Genomic DNA, 23,343 nt, shown 5'->3' on the forward strand with positions numbered 1-23,343 from the left:
TCCCCTCCTCTATCCATTTAATATACTTTTAATACAAAGAGAGAAATAAGGATAATTCATTACAATAACCCACATATATCATTATCTTAAAGTCTAATCTATAACTTTGATATCTTAATTACTTCAAACAATTTGAATTAGATCAAAACACATCCCTTAACATTTCCCAAATTAAGTTCATGTACACAATACGTTGTCCATGCCTCCCATTCTCCCACAAATTCCATGTTGTCCTTTTGATTTATTACTGCAGTCAGTGTTGCCACTTCAGCCAGTTCCATCGTTTTATCTCTCCAGGCAGCCTTCTCTGGTATCTCAGATGTTTCCCATTTCATTGCATAGACCAATCTTGCGGCAGCGGTGGCATGCATCAAAAACGATCTCCGAGTCACGATAGAATCTGGTCTTATACTTAACAACATCGTTTCCGGCGTTTTAGGGATACTATATTGTACTATGAACCTTAGTTCGTTGGAAATCCTATCCCAATTAATTCCCCCCCCCCCCACTTTTTCACAAAGCCACCAGACGTGGTGAAAAGAACCAACTTTTTGGGGACATTTCCCACCTTTTGGGGACGAACCCCGGCGGGGCTGTCCTCCTCCTGGCCGCCTGGTGGTGGGAGGGCTCCTCTCCCTCCAGCCGCGGCGCGCGGTCTCCTCCCCTTTCGGGCATCACCTGTAGGCGCCGCTCGGGCCCCTACCTGGCTCAGGTGTCTGCCGGCCGCCGGAGGAAGGCGGGGAAGAGGCGGAGGAGCCGAGGAGGAAGGGGAAGCAGCAGCAGCAGCAGCAGCAGCAGCTGGGGCCATGTCCGCCTCCGCCGTCTTCATCCTTGACCTGAAGGGCAAGGTGAGGCCGGCCGAGCCCCCTCGACGGGGCGGGGGGCCAGATCTGCCGCTTCCTGCCTGGGCCTGGCCCCTCCGGGGAGGAGGAGGAGGAGGAGGAGGAGACCCCGCTCGGCGCCACCCGGCCTCGACGGGGCAGCGGCCCCGGGTGGCCAAGCCTTCTTTCCCCCCCTCGGCCCCCGCACTGTTTGGGGAGGGGAGGGGCTTCCCCGCCGTAGAGTCCAATGGCCAAAGCGGCTCTTTTCTCCAGGGGGACTGACCTCTGTCGGCTGGAGATTAGTTATAATAGCAGATCTCCAGCTAGTGCCTAGAGGTTGGCAACCTTAAGGAGGAACTAGGGTTGCCTTGACCACTGGCGGGAGGTTTTTGGGGCAGAGCCTCAGGAGGGCGGGGTTTGGGGAGGGGAGGGACTTCAATGCCGTAGAGTCCAATGGCCAAAGCGGCCGTTTTCTCCAGGGGAACCGATCTCTATCAGCTGGAGATCAGTTGTCATAGCAGGAGATCTCCAGCTGGTACCTGCAGGTTGGCAACCCTACATAGAGCCCAATGTCCAAAGTGGCCATTTTCTCCAGGGGAGCTGATCTCTGACGGCTGGAGATCAGTTGTCAAAGCAGGAGATCTCCAGCTAGTACCTGAGGAGCACCTCAGATACAAGTTGGGGGGGGAGTTTTGCCTCTCCAGAGCTCATGAAAATATTGTCGGTCTCTAAGTTGCTACCAGTAGGGTGGCCATCCTCCAGGTGGTGGCTGGAGATCTCCCACTATTACAATGGATCTCCAGGCGACAGAGATCAGTTACACCTGGAGAAAAAGGCCGCTTTGGCAATCGGACTCTATGGCATCGAAGCCCCTGCCCTCTCCAGAACCCATCCTCCTCAGGCTCCACCCCCAAAATCTCCAGGGATTTCCCAACCTGGAGCTGGTAACCCTAGAAACCGGACTCAAATCTAGCTCTTCTATTGCAGACCAACACGGCTGCTTTCTGAAACTATAAATGCTATTAATAATATGTCAGGTGCTCAGGGGGGGAAGAACAAACCCCTTGTGAGTTTGAGCTGTGGTTTCGACGCACTGTGTTTTGTACATTTTCTTATACACAGAGAAGTTCTGGTGTGCAGTGCTGATTTTTTGGAAACACCAAAGGAGTGGGGTGTCAAGGGCTGGGCTGGGCTGAAAGGCCACCTTGCAAGGTCAGGACTGAGGGAACATTTGAACTCGAGCCCTCTCGGACAACTTGTTCCTTTTACGAATTATGGTCCCCCATGAAGAAGAGACATTTTGCGGCCGGCTCTTTTGTGCAGTTGGATTTGGCCCTTTTCCCTTCAACAACATCTCCGCTTATGACCAAAGAAACTGAGCATTTTGACACCCATTCGGCAACCCGAATTAAGATGGCTAACAAGCTCCAGGTGCAGATTTCCAGGTGTTTCCCAACCCAGAGTTGGCAACTCTACAGATGGAGGAGGGTTACTGTAGTGTGTTCCATTTCCCCAGTTCAAATTGCCTCTCCTCCTGGAGCTGCTACTTGCCTTGTGGGGAGGGGAATGAAGCAGGTTCCTGCAGTGGTACACCACCAGCTGCTGGTCTGGGGTTGGGATTCAGTATTTGGGAGGGGGGTGGTTAAAGCCCTCTTCCCCAGCACTGTGTGACCCAATCCAAATCCCCCCCAAATCCCAACCCCCCCTCCAGATCTCATCATCACCCTTAGATCTTGTTCCACGCGTTCTGCGTGGTGGTTAGGGTTGCCAGGTCCCTCTTTGCCACCGGCGGGAGGTTTCTGGGGTGGAGCCTGAGGAGGGCGGGGTTTGGGGAGGGGAGGGACTTCAATGCCATAGAGTCCAATGGCCAAAGTGGCCATTTTCTCCAGGGGAGTGGATCTCTAGCGGCTGGAGATCAGTTGTAACAGCGGGAGATCTCCAGCCACCACCTGGAGGTTGGCAACCCTATGTGTTGGTTTGATCTCTAGGGTTGCCAGGTCCCTCTTCACCATTGCTGGGAAGTTTTGGGGGCAGAGCCTGAGGAGGGCGGGGTTTGGGGAGGGGAGGGGCTTCAATGCCATAGAGTCCAGTTGCCAGAGCGGCCGTTTCCTCCAGGTGAACTGATCTCTATTGGCTGGAGATCAGTTGTAAAAGCAGAAGCTCTCCAGCTAGTACCTGGAGGTTGGCAACCCTAGTGGTGGTGCAGAATAAGATACTGTGGAAGCTCGCGTGCCACGGAGAGTTGCTTATCCTTGTGGAACTGCCTTCCTCTCCCGTAGCCCCTGATCAGCCGCAACTACAAGGGGGACGTGAACATGTCGGAGATCGACCATTTCATGCCGATGCTGATGCAGAAGGAGGAAGAGTCTGCCCTGACGCCGCTCCTGTCCCACGGGAAGGTCCATTTTCTCTGGATCAAGCATAGCAACCTGTACCGTATCCTTTCGTTGCCCCCTCGGATCAGATGAGGGGTCGGGGCTTGCGGCGGCTTCAGAATGTTGGCGAATCTCCGGTTGCGGTTTTGCCAGTGCCGGAAGGGTGTGTGTGGGGGGGTATCATGAACACATGAAGCTGTCTGATGCTGAATCACACCCCTCTTGGTCCATCAAAGTCAGCATTGTCTACTCAGACCGGCAGCGGCTCTCCAGGGTCTCAGGCTGAGGTCTTTCACATCACCTCCTTGCCTAGTCCCTTTAGCTGGAGATGTCGGGGATTGAACATGGGACCTTCTGCATGCCAAGCAGATGCTCTACCGCTGAGCCACAGCCCTTCCCCTTTCATTATCAAATGAATGTTAGCTGCAAAGCTGCTTCTTGGAAATAATGTAGGCTCGCTCCATAGTTGGTAAAGATATTTTCATGCATGCCTTTGATGGTCTCTTGCAAAATTACATTTTAACCAAAGCATTAAAAAAAAAAAACACACACCTTAATCTTATTTATTTACTTCATTTATAGCTCACATTTCTCCCCAGGGATGACCCAAAGCTGCTTATATCATTCTCCTCTCCTCCATTTAATCCTCACACCGACCCTGTGAGGTAGGTTAGACTGAGAGAGTGTGACTGGCCCAAGGTCTCCCAGCAAGTTTCTGTGGCAGAGTGGGGATTCGAACCTGGTCTCACAGGTCCTAGTCTGACCCTGTAACCATTACACCACACAAGATGATTCTCTGCATCTTGTACATTAATGTATCCAGACAGAATTTTCAAGTGGCTTTCCTGCATTTACACAAACTCAGTTTTTGAGTGGAAACCCCAAGGAGGTCATCATGTGGGGGGGCTGCTCATGAGAAAGGCCCTGCTGGATCAGACCGAGGCCCATCAAGTCCAGCAGTCGCTCTACGCAGTGGCCAACCAGGTGCCTGTGGGAAGCCCCCAAACAAGATGACTGCGGCAGCATTTATCCTGCCTGTGATCCACAGCACCTCATATAATAGGCCTGCTCCTCTGATCCTGGAGAGAATAGGTATGCATCACAACTAGTATCCATTTTTACTAGTAGCCATGGATAGCCCTCTCCTCCATGAACATGTCCATGCCCCTCTTAAAGCCTTCCAAATTGGCAGCCATCACCACCTCCTGGGGCAGGGAGTTCCACAATTCAGCTATGCGTTGTGTGAAGAAATACTTCCTTTTGTCTCTTTTGAATCTCTCACCCTCCGGCTTCAGCAGATGACCCCGCCTTCTGGTATTATGAGAAGCCCATGCTGTCCCATTCTTTGTGGGGAGCAGGAGTGGAGATCCTCCTGAGTTGCTTCCCGAACCTCCCCCCTGGTTTTCAAGAGTTAGATGAGCGCTTATGTGGTAAAACAAGTAAGTGCTCACTCTTGACTGAACTTTAGCCAGCGTGGTGTAGTGGTTAAGAGCGGTGGTTTGGAGCGGTGGACTCTGATCTGGAGAACCGGGTTTGATTCCCCGCTCGTCCACATGAGCGGCGGAGGCTAATCTGGTGAACCGGGTTGGTTTCCCCACTCCTACACACGAAGCCAGCTGGGTGACCTTGGGCCAGTCACACTCTCTCAGCCCCACCTACCTCATAGGGTGTCTGTTGTGGGGAAGGGAAGGTGATTGTAAGACGGTTTGAGTCTCCCTCCCTCATGTGGTAGAGAAAGTCGGCATATAAAAACCAAGTCTTCTTCTAGTTCCAAATTTTTGGGAGGATCAGCACTGAGTGTTTGTTTAGAGTTGTGCCTCATTGTATGTGATGTTTTAGGTGTTTGCAAACTCCCAGGGAAACATGCCTACATCTAAGAATAGTCCGGCTGATCCTCTGGGGCGGGTATTCAGGCTGGAGCAGGGAGGTGCAAGGCTCTTTGAAAACTCTGGGGAAAAACAAGCAGCTAGCGACTGAAAATGAGTGTGGATGAGATGCGACACCCAGTTTTTCTATCCTTCCTTGTCAAATTCTTCTGATCATAGAATCATAGAGTTGGAAGGGACCACCAGGGTCATCTAATCCAACCCCCTGCACAATGCAGGAAATTCACAACTACTTCCGCCTCCCACACCCCCAGTGACCCCTACCCCATGCCCAGAAGGTGGCCAAGATGCCCTCCCTCTCATGATCTGCCTAAGGGTCATAGAATCAGCGCTGCTGACAGGTGGCCATCTAGCCTCTGCTTAAAAACCTCCGGGGAAGGAGAGCTTTCTACCTTCCTGAGGAAGCCTGTTCCACTGAGGAACTGCTCTGTTAGAAAATTCTTCCTAATGTCTAGTCCAGTGCCCTGCACAATGCAGGAAATTCACAACTACCCACCCCTCTACACCCCCAGTGACCCCCTACTCCATGCCCAGAAGATGGCCAAGATGCCCTCCCTCTCATGATCTTCCTAAATTCACAGAATCAGCATTGTTGACAGATGGCCATCCAGCCTCTGCTCAAAAACCTCCAGGGAAGGAGAGATCACCACCTCCCGAGGAAGCCTGTTCCACTCAGGAACCGCTCTTAATTGATAGAAAATTCTTCCTGATGTCTAGATGGAAATTCTTCTGATTTAATTTCAACCCGTTGGTTCTGGGTCCGACCCTCTGGGGCAACAGAAAACAACTCGGCACCCTCCTCAATATGACAGCCCTTCAAGTACTTGAAGATGGTTCTCATATCCCCTTGAATTCAATTAATTGAATTCATTATTACTCAAATATCCGATGCTCCGAATGACACAGGATAACAAAGGCCTCTTGTGCAAATTATTTGGTCTGCAGAATTTGCACAGATCAGACCCTGAGTTTTGCATGTTGGTCAAGAATCTCACAGCTGGTGGCTGCACCGCTAGTGGGCCGGTGGAATTAGACAACTTAGCTATTACCAATAGGCATCATACTTCTTTTTTAAGCTTAGGGTACAAACGAGAGCAGGTGTGGCGTAGTGGTTAAGGTGTCAGACTAGGATCTGGGAAACCCAGGTTCGAATCCCCACTCTACCATGGAAACCTGCTGGGTGACCTTGGGCCGGTCACACACTCTCAGCCTCGATCCTGGCAAGTATTTGGCTGGGAGACCTCCAAGGAATACCAGGTTCGTGACGCGAAGGCAGGCAATGGCAAACCGCCTCTGAGCGTCACTTGCCTTGAAAACCCTACGGGGTTGCCATAAGTCAGCTGTGACTTGACAGCCGAAAAAAGGGGTGCATGTCACTGCAAAAAAACCAAAACCCACTATGTTTGCACTCTCATGGAAGTCTGGATTGCTCCCCAGTCAACCTTGAAACTTCCCATGCCCACTCTGTGCGTTTCCTACACCTCCCGCGCCAGCATTAATGGGCAGGATCAGGGCGCCACTGGCTGTGGAAGTCTCTGGGGCAGCAGCGTGGTATAGCGGTTAAGAGCGGTGGACTCTACTCTGGAGAACCGGGTTCGATTCGCCACTCCTCCACATGAAGCCTGCTGGGTGACCTTGGGTCAGTCACAGTTCCCTCCAGACTCTCTCAGCCCCACCTACCTCGCAAGGTGCCTGTTGTGGGGAGGGGAAGAGAAGGCGATTGTAAACCGGTTTGAGTCTCCCTTAAGTGGTAGAGAAAGTTGGCATATAAAAACCAGCTCTTCTTCTTCTTCCTCCTCCTCCTTAAAAAAAGGTAGAGAAAATTGGGGTATAAAAACCAACTCTTCTTCTTATGTTCTTCTTATTCTTGCCCTTAACTTTCTCCAAAGTGGTGGCCACAACCAGAAAGAATTCCAACGCCTCACTGGTGTATTCCTTTCTCTACAAAGCGGTAGAGGTAAGTAGCAGGATCCGGGGCAGTTTGTTATTTGATGTTTGCCATACAGTTTTTGGAGGAATGTGCTAGAGCGACACCAGAGGTGACTTTAATCGCCCCCCTTCAGCTGTCCTGCTTCCACCCACCGGTCAGCTGATGGGCGGCGGGCAGCCCCCTTAATTGGTGGGCAATTGCCTGCCATTACCTGGTATCTGGCACCCCTACCCATGATGCCCGTGTCCCTCTGATGTCGGAGGGGGGGCTGTTCTCCCCTCCCACCAATTTTGGAGAATAAGAATGACAGGTTCCTCTAATTCACAGTAAAAGTGCGCCGTGGTTACCAGAAATGTGTGCAAATGTTTATTTATTTACAACATCTGTATCCCGCTTTTCTGCCCTCACAAGGGCCATCAGGGCAGCTAATAATTTAAAACATACATGATAAAATCATGTTTAAACCGTTAAAATCAGCCTCCTTCCAATACTCATCATTAACACAATTAAAAACAGAGTTAAAATACATACAGAACATAAAAACAATTGAAACGTTGGTTAGGAAGGAGGGATCCCTGAGGGAATGCCAAACAGAACAAAAAATCTTCACCTGCTAGTGAGTATAAGACTTTAGTGTAAGACAGAGTTTCCCAAACTGTGCTCCACGGAGCTCTTGGAGCTCTGCAAAACATCTCCTAGTGCTCCATGAAGAGATTGGAAAGAAAAATACTACTGTCAGCAATGCTAATTCTATGACCTTAGGCAGATGATGAGGGAGGGCATCTTGGCCATCTTCTGGGCATGGCGTAGGGGTCACTGGGGTGTGTGGGGGGAAGTAGTTGTGAATTTCCTTCATTGTGCAGGGGGTTGGACTAGATGATCCTGGTGGTCCCTTCCAAACCTATGATTCTACTACTGTCATTCAGTTTAGGATATAAGTGCTAGGTGAGAATTAGTGCTCCATGACGAATTTCTCTCCTGAAAAGTGCTCCATGACTCAAAAAGTTTGGGAAACTCTGGTGTAAGTCTTCCAGGGACTAAAGTGGGTGGAAGGGAAGTGGTACTTTACTTGTCTCAGCAGCTGGTCCCTGGAGCCAACTTCATGTGTAAACACCCACTCCCTTTGCCGTTTCCAATTGCTGACATTCACTCAACAGACTGGAAATTCTGCAAGAAAGATTCATTCGAGCAAAAGTAGTCGAATTAAGGAAACTTGTGTAAATGAACAAAATGTTCTAAGTATATTCTGCTTGCAGATTTTGGGAAATGCGGCCGCAGGGTTGCAGGGCTTCAGCCACAGGGAATATGACGCTACTTTCACCTCTTCCGTATAAAATCCAGGCACCTGTCTCCTGACCTCCTGTCTCTCTTGTTAGGTCTTTACCGAATACTTCAAAGAGCTGGAGGAAGAGAGCATTCGCGACAATTTTGTCATTGTGTATGAACTGCTAGATGAGCTTATGGACTTTGGGTTTCCCCAGACGACGGACAGTAAAATCCTGCAGGAGTGAGTCGCTGGCCTTTCTTTCGTCATTTTTATCTGCTTTTTGGCTTGGACTTTGTCTTGTACAAACAACCAGGGAGGATTTGCAAACAGTGACTCCTTGGACTATAGAAAGGGAGCTGGAGCGGAAAGCTCGAGTGTGTAAAATCCCGAATGTTCAATGCAGAGATTTGCGTTTCTGTTTTGGGCTGGAACCTGGTGAAGTAGGATATGAGGCAATAACTTAAATTTCAGAGGCAGGACTCAGTGCTTAATCTGGATCTGAATTTCCACGCCAAAGTAATCAGTCCTTAGATTGTGAACTGTGTCCACTTCAAATGTTGTTGCTCTTGTTATTATTTTTATATTTTATGCTGCCTTTCTACCTGATCAGGGTGCACAAAATGGCAAACATAAAAAAAGTAAAAAAAAAATCGAGCAATAATACAGTTAAAATTAAAAAAGAATTCAGTTAAAAACACATAAACAACCAACATTAGAAGGAGGGCCTGTAACTGGGAGTATATCAAACAAAACAAAAAAGCCTGCTGGCGAAAGACACCAACAGAGGGAGACAGAGAAATCTCCCTGGGGAGAGAGTTCGAATGTTTTGATGCCATGACCAAGAAGGCCCTGTCTTGGATCATCACCTGTCTAGCTTCAGATGGCGGGGGCAACCAAAGAAGGGCCTCCAAAAATGAGCAGAGTGTACAGGTAGGTTCGTATGGAAGGAGGCAGGCCTTAAGGTATGTTGGTCCCAGGCCGTACAGGGCTTTAAAGGTCAATACTAGCATCTTGAATTGAGCCTGGAAGCAAATTGGAAGCCAGTGTAAATGGAACAAGACTGGAATGATAGGGTCCCTACAACCCGTTCCAGTCAACATTTTGGCCACAGCATTCTGTACCAACTGTAGGTTCCGGACAGTCTTCAAGGGCAGCCCCGAATTTTCAGAATTTGGGTTTTTCTTAAACCTGGTGGTGTCATATTTGCTTGATATTCCAGATTTTTCTTTTTACAGGGCCTGCAATACCGGGCTAGGTTGCATTTGGAATCCCCATCAGAAAAGACAGGGGAAAGCACCAGCCGCCCATAAGGGCAATTCTAGATGGCCCAGTAGAAGTAGGGTTGCCAGGTCCCCCTGGGCCACCAGCAGGAGATTTTGGGGGGGGGGGGGGCGGAGCCTGAGGAGGGCATGGTTAGGGGGGAGGAGGGACTTCAATGCCATAGAGTCCAGTTGCCAAAGCGGCCATTTTCTCCAGGGGAATTCCTCTATCAGCTGGAGATCAGTTGTAATAGCAGGAGATCAGATGTTCTTATGAGATCTCCAGCTAGTACTTGGAGGCTGGAAGAGAACGGAACCTATGCTGAAAATAGTAAAGACTATGTAGAGAGGCAGCACGTGGCTCAAATATAATCAAAAATTAATCAGAACCAAAGTTCTAACCCTAAAAATAGTTATGTACTTATCAAGGAAACCACAACGAAAGACAAACCATAAACATGAAGTGTTAATATCACACTATATGCCTCGCAGGGCTTAAAGCAAATTAAATACAGCCAAAAACGGCTAACGTAAGTAATACAATTGGAAATTCAATATAGCCAGCAAGGGCTTATGATTTTACATGGAAACATTAATCACGAAGAACTAATGAAAAAGAGGTCCGTGGCTGGGTCCGTCGCAAGGAGGCTGGCTACCCTAGTGCCATGGCGCCCATTGACCTTTCTTGGCACCCGCCAAGCGTTTTTAGAAATTGGGCGGGGCCTGAACTGATCTCTGTTGGCTGGAGATCAGTTGTAATAGCAGGAAATCTCCAGCTACTACCTGGAGGTTGGCAACCCTAAGTAGCAGCTGTGGTTGCATTCTTTCCTCCTTGCCCCCAATGTAGATACATCACTCAGCAGGGCAACAAGCTGGACACCGGCAAATCCCGCGTCCCGTCCACGGTCACCAACGCCGTTTCCTGGAGGTCGGAGGGCATCAAATACAAGAAGAACGAGGTCTTCATTGATGTCATTGAATCGGTCAACCTTCTGGTGAGTCAGTGGAGGGGCCCGAGTGTGGGCCTGCCGTTGGGGGGAGAACCAGGTTGGACAGGTGGCTTTAGAGAGGCCAGACCAACATTGCAATCTCAGCCTGGGAAGTAGATGCGGCCCATCTCTGACTTCCCGGACAAATGCTTACCAATACCAAAACCTTTAATGGCATAAAAAAAAAGAAACCCGAATTTATACAATAAAATATTACACATGGCTTGATTAATGTTAAAGGTAAAGGTCCCCTGTGCAAGCACCGGGTCATTCCTGACCCATGGGGTGACATCACATCTCGATGTTTCCTAGGCAGACTTTGTTTACGGGGTGGTTTGCCAGTGCCTTCCCTGGTCATCTTCCCTTTACCCCCAGCAAGCTGGATACTCATTTTACCGACCTCAGAAGGATGGGAGGCTGAGTCGACCTTGAACCGGCTGCCTGAAACCGACTTCCATTGGGATCGAACTCAGGTCGTAAGCAGAGCTTGGACTGCAGTACTGCAGCTTACCACTCTGTGCCACGGGGCTCCTACTTACCATATAATGTTACCATATAATTTATTAGAAGCGCTATATAAGAATTAAAATTATTTTAAAACCGTTAAAATAGCACAATGGCATTTCTTAAGGTTGATGTCTGCCACCACAAGCCAAATGCGTTTCGGCCTATATGGCCTTCCTCAGTGGTCTATTTAAATCATATTAAAACTTGCACAAACATTACAAATATATTTTTACATGTACAGGCAATATACAACCGACCAGGCATGTCATGGGTTGTATATATTACCAATTACACCAACATCTGGTGGTATTGTCTTAGGTTTTTATGCTGGGCTGTATATGTCTCCCGCATAGGTTGTGTGCAAGTATCAGCCTATTCAAACAGTATTCATCCCTGAGTTTTGTCCTGTCGTACTTTTATGACACTCTGAAGTTATTTTGCCACTTTCTCAATTATGTTGGGGGAGCGATTATTCAAGAGAAAAGACACCTTTGCAGGGTCAGATAATCCAGCCTTGTTTACCAAGATAGGCGTTAACGGGTTGGACCAAATTTCATCATAATAAGAGCAATAGAAATGCATATGTGAAATGGTTTCAATGCAGCTCTTCCCACGGGGGCAATTCCTTGCTGAGTGGGGTAGATTTTGAAATCTCCCGTACAGAATTGAAGGTGGCACGACATTAAATCTCGCAGGGGAGAAGACTGCATTGCTGCGGAACTTGCAGGAGGGAGAAATACGAGGACGGTTGGCCTCCTTCCGGGGACATCCTCAAGTTTATTTGCTGCACTATTGAGAATTTGGTCTTCAATCTCCAAAAATCTGTGCTTTATCATTTGGAAAGCCTCTGTGGCTGAGAGCATAAGGAACGAGTCGAGAGACGGACCAAATGATCTAATTTTCTCTTCAATATAAACTAACCAGTTAGAGGATTTGTAATCTACAAGCAGGTCAAATGCTTATGGTACACTTGCTAAGTGTTCAGTTGCCAATAATCAAAACTAATTACGGCACAGGCAAAATCTTGCCCAGGAAACAAAAAAGGTTGTTTGTTTTCTTAGTGTAGCATTGACTTAGACATGAATGGGACTACTAAATTCTACACTTGGGTCCCCAACGTAGTGCCTGTGGGCATAGGGTTGCCAACCTCCAGGTAGTGACTGGAGATCTCTCGCTATTACAACTGATCTCCAGCCGACAGAGATCAGTTCCCGTGGAAAAAATGGCAGCTTTGGCAATTTGCCACCCTAGGGTTGCCAGGTCCCTCTTCACCACCGGTGAGAGGTTTTTGGGGCGGAGCCTGAGGAGGGCGGGGTTTGGAGAGGGGAGGGACTTGGACTCTGGCATTGGCCAAAGTGGCCATTTTCTCTTCCCTACCCGCCTGTGCCCCCCCCCCATTTTCTCCAGGTGAACTGATTTCTATCAGCTGGAGATCAGTTGTAATCCCAGGAGATCTCCAGCTAGTACCTGGAGGTTGGCAACCCTAGTATGTTGGGACTTAGCAGGCAAGGAGCCAGGCCTTGCCAGCCCCCAAAACAATATTTTCTCCTCTTCCGACAGCATCAGCTGAGCACAAACGTTTCAAGACTAGATGCTGCTGCTGCTTGATGTGCGTACAGCACATTTAAAGACTCGACATGTTCCATTTCCATTACTGGAGCATTTTGGCACTGCCGTTAGATAAAAGGAGCTGCTGTTCCTATTTGGGCCAAAGGGGGTGGGAAGGGCTGTATCAGCTCCCGACCTATTGCTGTCTTTTTAAAAATACATTTTATTATTTTTTACAAAAAAGAAAGTTCCACATACATACAACACAAACATACCGCTATTCCACACTTCCAAAGTGTGCCTATACCCATCACATTATCAAATAGTAATCTCTTTGTAAAATGGATTTTTTATTAGTATCAAATAACTATAATAAAGAATCTCTAGTGTAATATTAATCCTGATTATTACTGCTTTTAATTTTTGATTTTCTGCATAATGTTATTCATCTTAATACTGATTCAAAAGCATCCTAAATCAAAATAACATTCTATATTCAAAACTGCTCATTAATGATATTGCGGTCTTAATCTGCTCCATCAGTACACGAAAATACTGTTTAAAAAAACACGATAGCATATCTACCTTAATATAGATTTCTCAATATCAGTTTTATACATTATCACGATAACTGTTGTAAAAAAGTAAAGGTCCCCTGTGCCAGCACCAGGTCATTCCTGACCCATGGGGTGACGTCACATCCTGACGTTTCCTAGGCAGACTTTTGTTAACTGGGTGGCTTGCCAGTGCCTTCCCCAGTCATCTTCCCTTTACCCCCAGCAAGCTGGGTCCTCATTTTACCGACCTCGGATGGAAGGCTGAGTCAACCTTGAGCCGGCTACCTGAAACCGACTTCCGTCGGGATCGAACTCAGGTCGTGAGCAGAGCTTTTGACTGCAGTACTACAGCTTACCACTCTGTGCCACGGGGCTCTTAACTGTTTTACATAGCCATAATAACCTCCCCATTTTCTTATCAATGACCCACTGCTGTCTTGTAGGTCAATGTTAACGGCAGCGTCCTGCTGAGTGAGATTATGGGCACCATCAAGCTGAAGGTTTTCCTCTCGGGCATGCCGGAACTGCGCTTGGGCCTCAACGACCGGGTGCTCTTTGAAATAACGGGACGTGAGTCATTCTGAAACACACAAATATTGGTTGGTAGGTTGGCTAACCAGGGAGAAGCATGAGGCTCCTGGCTTAGACCCACACCGGGACTCTCGAGAGCTCATACCCTGATACCCTCTTTTGTCTCTAAGGTGCTACTGTAAAGCCCTATTCAGATTACCGTTCTAAACCGGATGCTGTCCATTGTTGGCCCGTCTTGGAATAAAGCGATACAAAGATGGGTGTTTATACAGTTCGTTTTAATCCATCTATGAGCTGTCTCTAAAGCGCTTTGGCCAGTTTAAACAGCACAATTGTTTTCCCGCCTTTTTTTTGCAGGTGTGTTCTTTTCCCGCTTTTTTTTTAACGTTCTGAGATTCGCATTATATTGCTATAGCACTATAATGCTATAATGCTATAGCGCTATAACGCACGTTTCAGAATGTTAAAAAAAAGCCTGAAAATAAAGAACCTGCACAAAAAAGGCGGGAAAACAATCACCGTCCTTCCCAAGGCGCTCCAGGCAGTTTAGACAGCACACTGGAGTGATTCAGAGGCGAAGGGAAGAACTGAAAATGGTTGAATGCAGTTTTCATACAAAGCGCCTCAGCCTCGCTTTGCAAATGGGACACAAACGGCTTTGTCTGAATGGGTAAAAGAAATCCGTTAGCAGCCAGGAACCAAACTGATTGCGTCTGAACTGACACAAAAAATCCATTAGCAACCTGCTGCTCAAACGGATTATAAAGGCAGTTTGAATAGACCCTAAGTATTTTTCAAAATTTCCTAGCTGTAAGAGTGGGAGAACCAGCATGGCGTAGTGGTTAAGGTGTCAGACTAGGAGCTGGGAAACCCAGGTTCGAATCCCCACTCGTGCCACGGAAGCTTGCTGGGTGTCTCTGGACCAGTCACACTCTCAGCCCTGACCCTACTAGTATTTGGCTGGGAGACCTCCAAGGAATACCGGGGTTGTGTTGCGGAGGCAGGCAATGGCAAACCACCTCCAAAAGTCTCTTGCCTTGAAAACCCCATGGCAGGGGTGTCAAACTCAATCGTTACGAGGGTCAGATATGACATGAATGTCACTTGGTCAGGCTGGGCTATGCCTCGGCAGACCAGATCGGGGGTGGGGTGGGGTGGCTGCCTCGGCTGGCTTGTGGGCCGGGTAAGAGCTCTCAAGGGGCCGCATCCGGCCCGCAGGCCTTATGTTTGACACCCCTACCCTACAGGGTTGCCATAGGTCAGATGTGACTTGACGGCATTAAAAAAAAAGCTGTGAGTGACTCAAAACAGATAAAGGGAAGTCTTTCTTCACACAACGCATAGTTAAATTGTGGAGCTACTTGCCCCAGGATGTGGTGATGGCTGCCAACTTGGAAGGCTTTAAGAGGGGAGTGGACATGTTCATGGAGGAGAGGGCTGTTCATGGCTACTACAAAATGGATACTAGTCATGATGCGTACCTATTATCTCCAGGATCAGAGGAGCATGACTCTTATATTAGGTGCTGTGGAAGACAGGCAGGATAAATGCTGCTGCAGTTGCCTTGTTTGTGGGCTTCCTAGAGGCACCTGGTTGGCCACCGTGTGAACAGACTGCTGGACTTGGTGGGCCATGGTCTGATCCAGCATGGCCTTTCTTATGTTCTTATGACTGCTTTGCCTTTATTGAAGTTGAGCCTCTTCATCTCCCCTTCTGACAACTTCCTCTTCCAATGTTGACCTCCAGGTGGAAAAAATAAATCTGTGGAGCTGGAGGATGTTAAATTCCACCAGTGTGTGCGGCTGTCGCGCTTTGACAACGACCGCACCATCTCCTTCATCCCGCCGGACGGAGATTTCGAGCTCATGTCCTACCGACTGAATACGCAGGTGATTGAGGTTGTGGGAAGAAGGCCAGGGTAGCGTGGGCTCACATGCTTGTTCTTCATGCTCTGGAGCTGGGGGTGAGCAAACGGCGTGGCCAACTTTGCAGATGATACCAAATCGTTCAGGATGGTAAGGATCAGGGGTGGGTTGTGAAGAGCTACAAGAAGATCTCTGTGGATTGTGGGAGTAGGGAACAACTTGGCAAGAGAAGTTCCATGCAGGTAAGCGGCATTGCGCGATGAATAGTGCCCAATTGTTAGGGGCCCAATTCCCTTCTGGTTGCTTGAGTGTACAAGGCAATGAGTCTCGTACTGATGGGCTCGTACGAGACTTAGGAAATGGCGGACCTCCCAAGTCATATTCTCAACCTCATCAGCTTAGAGTTAGCCATTTTTTATCCTTGTGTGCTATTTTTTCAGTGGAAATCACTCTTGATACTTGCTGGAGGATTCTACCACACACTCCTTAATGTTGCTTGTTTATCTTTCTCTCTCGGAAGGTGAAGCCCCTCATCTGGATTGAGTCGGTCATTGAGAAGTTCTCTCATAGCCGAGTAGAGATTATGGTTAAGGTGAGGTCCTCTGAAGATCGCCTCCACTCTTATTCAAGGTCTCCACAACATGGGGGTGGGCTGTATTTTGCTTCTGTAGGTTTTGATTATATTTAGTGTCCAGTCCAAAGGAACAAGACCTACACCAGGGGTCGGCAAACTCATTAGTCAAAAGAGCCAAATATCAACGGTACAACGACTGAGATTTCTTTTGAGAGCCAAATTTCTTAAACTTAAACTATATAGGTAGGTACACTGTTTATTAACTTAATAAACTTTAATTAAAGTTTTAAGTCTTAATTAAACTATAGGTACACTGAATAAAACTTGATATCATACTTAATAGTAATCTTTATTGATAATTTTATTTATTGATAAAAATTAAATTGTAAGTCCCTGCCATTTCCCCCTCCGCGTCCGGAGTCCTCGTCTGGAGGCCTGGTCTACCGCCATAAAAGCCTATTGGTAGACCTGGCCTCCGGCTGAGTCCCATTGGGAGGCCAGGTCTACCCATTGGCTTTCTTGGCAGTAGACCTGGCCTCCGGAGGCCCATAGAAGCCAATTGGTAGACCTGGCCTCTGAAGGGGGACTTTTTCCCCTCCTCGGAGTCCAGGTCTACTGCCAAGAAAGCCAGTGGGTAGACATGGCCTCCCAATGGGACTCAGCCGGAGGCCAGGTCTACCAAAGGAAGCCCGCCCTGCCCAACAGCTGATAGGGGGGCAGGAACCGTCGAGCCGCCTGCCCAGAAATCGCATGGCTAGAGGGGAGGGGAGGCTTTAGCCTCCTAACCATTGAGGGCAAGGGCAAGGGGGACCCAGCCATTCTCCACGGTGGGGGGGAGAGACAGCGCTCCCACTCGCCCGCTCTCTCTCTCTCTCAGGCGCGCCGGCTCCACAGCCCAGCTGCCGGCGCGAGCGGGAGCAAGAGCAGGTGCTCCGAACCAAGTTTGGAGAGCCGCACTCAACGGGCCAAAGAGCCGCATGCGGCTCTGGAGCCGCAGTTTTGAGACCCCTGACCTACACAGATTTAGACATCATAGGTCCTGCCTTAATCCAGTCTGAAAGCAAATTCTTTTCTACAGCCAAAGGGGGAAACTCCCCAGTAGCAGAAAGCTCACTCCTGTTTTCTGGCCAGTGTACTCACTTGTCACATTAAAGAGGAATGAAACATACAAGATGGAAGCAAAGAGCCTAGGAAGAACAGGTGATGGGGACAGAGCAGAAGAAAATAGTTTTTGGTCAGGAAGGGGTTAACTGACTGGGCTCCAATCATCTTGCAGCTGCCCCACCCTTCATTCCTTTCCAGGTAACTGGGATATAAAAACTGGCTGCACATTTTCCCTTTTATCACCACCACAAAAAAGGCTATAGACTTACTCTTTTGTGGGCGGCGGGGAGGTAACGTTGGGAATTCACTGGTGGGGCATGACATATTTGGGAAGGGGGTGTTGCTCCAAATGGCCGTCCCCCAACGACAGACCAGATCGGAATCATCCCTGAGCTCTGGACCCCCTTGATCCTAAATCTCCGGATTCTCAATGAAATGGCTCAGTCGTGGTTCTTTTGTGGCATGAAGAGTTAGGAAGGGGGCAGTACAAACTATCGTTTGGCTCCTCGTTCTGCTTTCTCCTTTAAAAGGCAAAGGGCCAATTCAAGAAGCAGTCGGTGGCTAACGGGGTTGAGATCGCTGTGCCGGTCCCGAGCGACGCCGATTCTCCCAAGTTCAAAACCAGCATCGGCAGTGCGAAATATCTGCCTGAGAAGAACGTTGTCATCTGGAGCATCAAGTCCTTCCCGGTGAGGGGTGTGCCCGTCCCTTTAATACAGCTCCGCAGGATATCGTAGACCAGCGGTGCATTCCAGTCCGTGGGAGTTTTCCTGCGACCGAAATAAGATGCAGATTTTTTCATTGGGGGGGGGGGCAGTCCTAAACTGCACTCATCACGGGGATGGGGCCAGAGGGTCATTCCAAGATAGGGACCGGTAGTTCTACCGGTCTGCTGGTGCCTCTGGCCTAGGAAAAGAGTTAGGCAGGGCTGGAACTGAGGGTGATACGATTCGAGCAAAGAAATGGCCACCCATTAGGTCCTCCCCCCAACCCTGCTACTGAAATGGCATTTAAGGTACCACTGAAAGATGTCTTCAAGAATGTTGGTAATGGATTTCCTTGACATTTTTCTGAGGCATGGAAGATCCTTTCTGATCCATGGTTGTGACATTGACTGTTGCTGCTAGGGTTGCCAGCTCTGGGTGGGGAAATTCCTGGAGATTTTGGGGGTGGAACCTGGGGAGGGCAGGGTTTGAGGTGGGACCTCTGCAGGAGACAATGCCATAGAGTCCCATCTTCCAAAGCAGCCATTTTCCCCCGGGGGAACTGATCTCTTTAGTCTGGAGATCAGTTGTAATAGAGGGAGAGGTCCATTTTCCAATAGGATCTGCCCTTGTGGGTCTGGAAGCCCAGGTATGATGTCCTCTGTTTTTTCATTGTCCATTATTTGAGGTTGATAGACCAAGACTGGTTGGGTCATTTGATAATGGAAAAAAGGCACTCACCCTTCCTGAATTTTTTTTTAATAACAAACACATCAGAGACGGTAAAGACTGCAAAATTTTTATATATATTTGCTGCCGATTTTAAAGGATAAGGGGAATATATTAAATATTTTGGACATTGTGCTTGAGTTTGGTCCTGCTTAAGTGTGTGTGTGTGTTAAGTGCCATCAAGTCGCTTCCAACTCATGGCGACCCTATGACTGAAAGTCCTCCAAAATGTCCTTATCTTTGACAGCCTTGGTCAGATCTTGCAAATTGAGGGCTGTGGCTGCCTTTATTGAGTCCATCCATCTCTTGTTGGGTCTTCCTCTTTTCCTGCTGCCCTCAACTTTTCCTAGCATGACTATCTTTTCCAGTGACTCTTGTCGTCTCATGAACGCTTAAGACCTATTGGTTATTCGAGCAGAATCATCAGCCAATTTGGATATTGAGTTAACATTAAAAAGATTAACCTCTTCAACAGTGTATTATTATACGTAAAGTAAAGGTAGTCCCCTGTGCAAGCACCGGGTCATTTACTCATCGATGGGGTGATATCACATCCCGACGTTTACGAGGCAGACTTTGTTTACGGGGTGGTTTTCCAGTGCCTGCCCCAGTCATCTTCCCTTTAACCCCAGCAAGCTGGGTACTCATTTTACCGACCTCGTAAGGATGGAAGGCTGAGTCAACCTTGAGCCGGCTACCTGAAACTGACTTCCGTCGGGATTGAACTCAGGTTGTGAGCAGAGCTTGGACTGCAGTACTGCAGCTTACCACTCTGCGCCACGGGGCTCATTATACAGAAGGTATTTCTCTTGTATATACTCCTCCTATCTCATTGAAGCTCAGAGTGCATTGCATAATGTAAACCATAATGTACCTGGAGGTTGGCAACCATAGTTGCGATATTGACCAGCAAGTCCTCCATCCCCTCTCGCATTTGGTTCCATAGGGCGGCAAGGAATACTTGATGCGGGCCCACTTTGGGCTACCCAGCGTCGAAAACGAGGAGCTGGAGGGCCGTCCACCCATATCGGTCCGGTTTGAGATCCCCTACTTCACGGTCTCTGGGATTCAGGTGAGCCGGATTGGGCGGAAGCGAGATGTCAGAACAGCAGCGCTCTGTAGGGTGAAAAGACTTGTACACGTGAAAATTGGGTGGAATAGACTCCGGGATGGTTTTGATGTTGAAGCTCAGACTCTGTGTGGCATGGGTTGAAATTAAAATGTTCGGAAAAACTAGAGAGCCAGCGTGGTGTAGTGGTTAAGAGCGGTGGACTCTGATCCGGAGAACCAGGTTTGACTCCCCACTCCTTCACATGAGTGGCGGAGGCTAATCTGGTGAACTGGATTGGTTTCTCCACTCCTACACATGAAGCCGGTTGGGTGACCTTGGGCTAGTCACATCTGTCTCAGCCCCACCTACCTCACAGGGTGTCTGTTGTGGGGAAGGGAAGGCGATCGTAAGCCAGTTCGATTCTTAAGTGGTAGAGAAAGTCGGCATATAAAAAGCAACTCTTCTTCTCCTCCTGTTACCTGAGAAAAGATTTTCATCATGCTTAGAATAGTTGATGTCAAATAGTACTGAATGGTGAGGAACAGGAAATACAATAAGATGCTCCCCCCTTGATGAGTTAGGTTTGAGTCCAGTAGCATCTTAAGAGTCCAACAAGATTTTGGGGGAATAAGCATTTAAGAGTCAAAGAGTTCCCTGGAACTTTGCCTCTCGAAAGCTCTGAAAATCTTGTTAGTCTCTTAAGGTGCTGGTAAAGGTAAAGGTCCCCTGTGCAAGCACCGGGTCATTCCTGACCTATGGGGTGACTTCACATCCCGACGTTTCCTAGGCAGACTTTGTTTTACGGGGTGGTTTGCCAGTGCCTTCCCCAGTCATCTTCCCTTTACCCCCAGCAAGCTGGGTACTCATTTTACCATCGGAAGGATGGAAGGCTGAGTCAACCTTGAGCCGGCTACCTGAACCCAACTTCCGTCGGGATCGAACTCAGGTCATGAGCAGAGCTTTTGACTGCAGTACTGCAGCTTAACACTCTGCGCCACGGGGCTCCTACTGGTGTCAAATCTAGCTGTTCAACTGCAGACCAAAATGGCTACCCTCTGAAACTACCTCCCTCGATGGTTGCCCTAAATCTCAAAAGAGACATTGGGACTATGTACCCCATTATGTTAACCATATAGCTTTAGACTTGTAAATCCTTTCTAATCAAACCTACAATTGTTTTACTGCTTTTAGAAAATTACGGGTATAGTTTTTAGAAGAAGAAGAGTTGGCTTTAAATGCCGACTTTCTGTGCCACTTAAGGGGGACTCAAACCGGCTTATAATCACCTTCCCTTCCCCTCCCCACATCAGACACCCTGTGAGGTAGGTGGGGCTGAGAGAGCTGTGACTTGCCCAAGGTCACCCAGCTGGCTTCGTGTGGAGGAGTGGGAAAACCAATCCAGTTCACCAGATTCGCCTCTGCCGCTCATGTGGAGGAGTGGGGAATCAAACCCGGTTCTCCAGATCAGAGAATCTGAACTGGGAATCAAACCCGGTTCTCCACAGCCCCAAACCACCGTTCTTAACCACTACACCACGCTGGCTTTAGCTTTGTTAACATACAACATACTTTTTAGCATAGTTATGAAACTCGCCGGTCTGAGTAGGCAATACTGACTTTGATGGACCAAGGATCTGATTCAGTATCAGGCAGCTTCATGTGGTAAATCAGCCACTTTCTAGTTTTGGAGTTACCATCAGTATGAATACTTGCTGCTGTAAAGGGGCAGATCTTTCCTGTTTTCATGTTTTCTCTTCCACCCACCCCAGGTGCGGTACATGAAGATCATAGAGAAAAGTGGGTATCAGGCTCTCCCGTGGGTCCGCTACATCACCCAGAGCGGGGGTAAGTTGGCAAGGCTGCCAAGATTGGATATTTAGAAATGAATTGGTAAGGAGCACATAGATACTAGATGAAGAGTTGGTTTTTATATGCCAACTTTCTCTACCTTTTTATGGAGAATCAAACGGGCTTATAATCTCCTTCCTCTCCCCACAACAGACACCTTGCGAGGTAGGTGGGGCTGAGAGTTCGGAGAGAGCTGTGACTAGCCCAAGGTCACCCATCTAGCTCCATGTGGAGGTGTGGAGAAACCAACCTGGTGCACCAGATTAGAGTCCACTGCTCCTAACCACTACACCATGCTGGCTATTAAATTTCCTTTTCAGCATTAGATTTTCCCCTACACATACAATATCTTGGCCCCCTGTGAGAATCAAACTACGTGGTTGAAGGTAAAAGAGTGGTGGACTCTAATCTGGAGAACCGGGTTCGATTCCCCACTCCTTCACATGGAGCCAGATGGGTGACCTTGGGCTAATCACAGTTCTCTCCGAACTCTCTGAGCTCCACTTACCTCACAAAGTGTCCGTTGTGGGGAGAGGAAAGGAAGGCGATTGTAAGCCGGTTTGAGTCTCCTTAAAAGGTAGAGAAAATCGGAGTATAAAAACCAACTCTTCTTCTAAAATGAACATGGGATGGGAATAAAGGCTGTGGTGTTACTCTGAAGTCCTTCAGATACCCAAAGCCTTCGGATGCAGAGGGGTAGCCCTGTCCTATTTCCAAACTTGTATGGGAGGTCAGTGGTATTCCCCTCTCCTAGCCGAAAAATTTAGGATAGCAAGCCTCCTAAGGCCTCTGTAGGAAGAGTGTTCCTCATTGTTGGGATTGCTCAGTAGCAGTGAAAGAACGCTGCTCCAGTAAGAAGAGTAGGTTTTTATATGCTGACTTTCTCTACCAACTTAAGGAAGAATCAAACCGTCTTACAATCACCTTCCCTTCCCCTCCCTACAACAGACACCCTGTGAGGTAGGTGAGGCTGAGAGTGTGTGACTAGCCCAAGGTCACCCAGCTGGCTTCGTGTGTAGGAGTGGGGAAATAAATCCAGTTCACCAGATTGGCATACTCCGTTCATATGGAGGAGTGGGGGATCAAACCCTGTTCTCCAGAGTCCACTGCTCCAAACCACCGCTCTTAGCCACTACAGAACTACTTCTAACTACAATTGTCCCATCAAGCTTACTGTTGTCTTTTACCATTTTGTTCCAGATTATCAACTCCGGACACATTAGCCTCGTCACCATGCGGCCTTGGACAGCCTCAAAAATGGATGTCTAGAGAAACTTTTAAATCCGCAGATGCCTTCTTTGAAGCACACTGTGTGTGTTCTTCTAAAAATGTCGTCCTAGTCTTTTCTCGGCCTACCTGCAATTTCACTAGGTAGCATTTTTTTGGGACTATCCGTGCACTGCCTGAAAGGAACACAAGAGCCCCTGTCTTCGTTGGTTGAGTTATTTTTGTGCGACTTCCCTGCCTGAACTGGAATTGCTTCTAGTGAAATGTCAGCATCCTCTCCGCAGTTCCCTGGTGGAAGGCTTCCTGAAACGTTCGTCCTCTGGAGGGTATCAGAATAAGAACAGACAGGACACCCTCACCTGTGTCCTTTGGGTTTGGCCTGGCAGCCCAACCGGGAGGCGATCAGTTCTGCCTTCCCTTGTAGGTGGTGAATAGAAGAGAATTCAGCCCGACAGAAACCAGATTCGCAATTTCCCATGATTGTATGAAATCCTGTTCTGGTGCCAGTTGAAGAGGAGGTGGGAAGAGCGCGAAGAATTCGGCCTAGAAGTCGGTATTCCACCATAAGTTC

At 48.4% G+C, this 23,343-nt stretch overlaps 1 protein-coding gene across 1 annotated transcript; it reads left to right on the forward strand.

The window, feature by feature from the left end:
- Positions 1-806: 806 nt before the first annotated feature.
- AP1M2 (adaptor related protein complex 1 subunit mu 2) lies at positions 807-22,818 on the forward strand. The gene is made up of 12 exons (XM_056847896.1): positions 807-848; positions 3,101-3,257; positions 6,972-7,039; positions 8,389-8,519; positions 10,386-10,533; positions 13,583-13,709; positions 15,417-15,559; positions 16,056-16,127; positions 17,744-17,902; positions 19,593-19,718; positions 21,467-21,542; positions 22,746-22,818. Exons 1-12 carry the CDS (start codon positions 807-809, stop codon positions 22,766-22,768), a joined length of 1,272 nt encoding a protein of 423 aa, XP_056703874.1. The 3' UTR covers positions 22,769-22,818.
- The last annotated feature ends 525 nt before the right edge of the window (positions 22,819-23,343 follow it).

Source organism: Euleptes europaea, chromosome 4, assembly GCF_029931775.1.
Source record: "Euleptes europaea isolate rEulEur1 chromosome 4, rEulEur1.hap1, whole genome shotgun sequence".
Classification (NCBI taxonomy): Eukaryota; Metazoa; Chordata; class Lepidosauria; order Squamata; family Sphaerodactylidae; genus Euleptes; species Euleptes europaea.

Coding starts and splice junctions, on each gene's coding strand:
- AP1M2 (XM_056847896.1), top strand. CDS start 807: ATGTCCGCCTCCGCCGTCTTCATCCTTGACCTGAAGGGCAAG. Junction 849..3,100: donor TCCTTGACCTGAAGGGCAAG/GTGAGGCCGGCC, acceptor CCTCTCCCGTAG/CCCCTGATCAGCCGCAACTA. Junction 16,128..17,743: donor GAGTAGAGATTATGGTTAAG/GTGAGGTCCTCT, acceptor CTCCTTTAAAAG/GCAAAGGGCCAATTCAAGAA.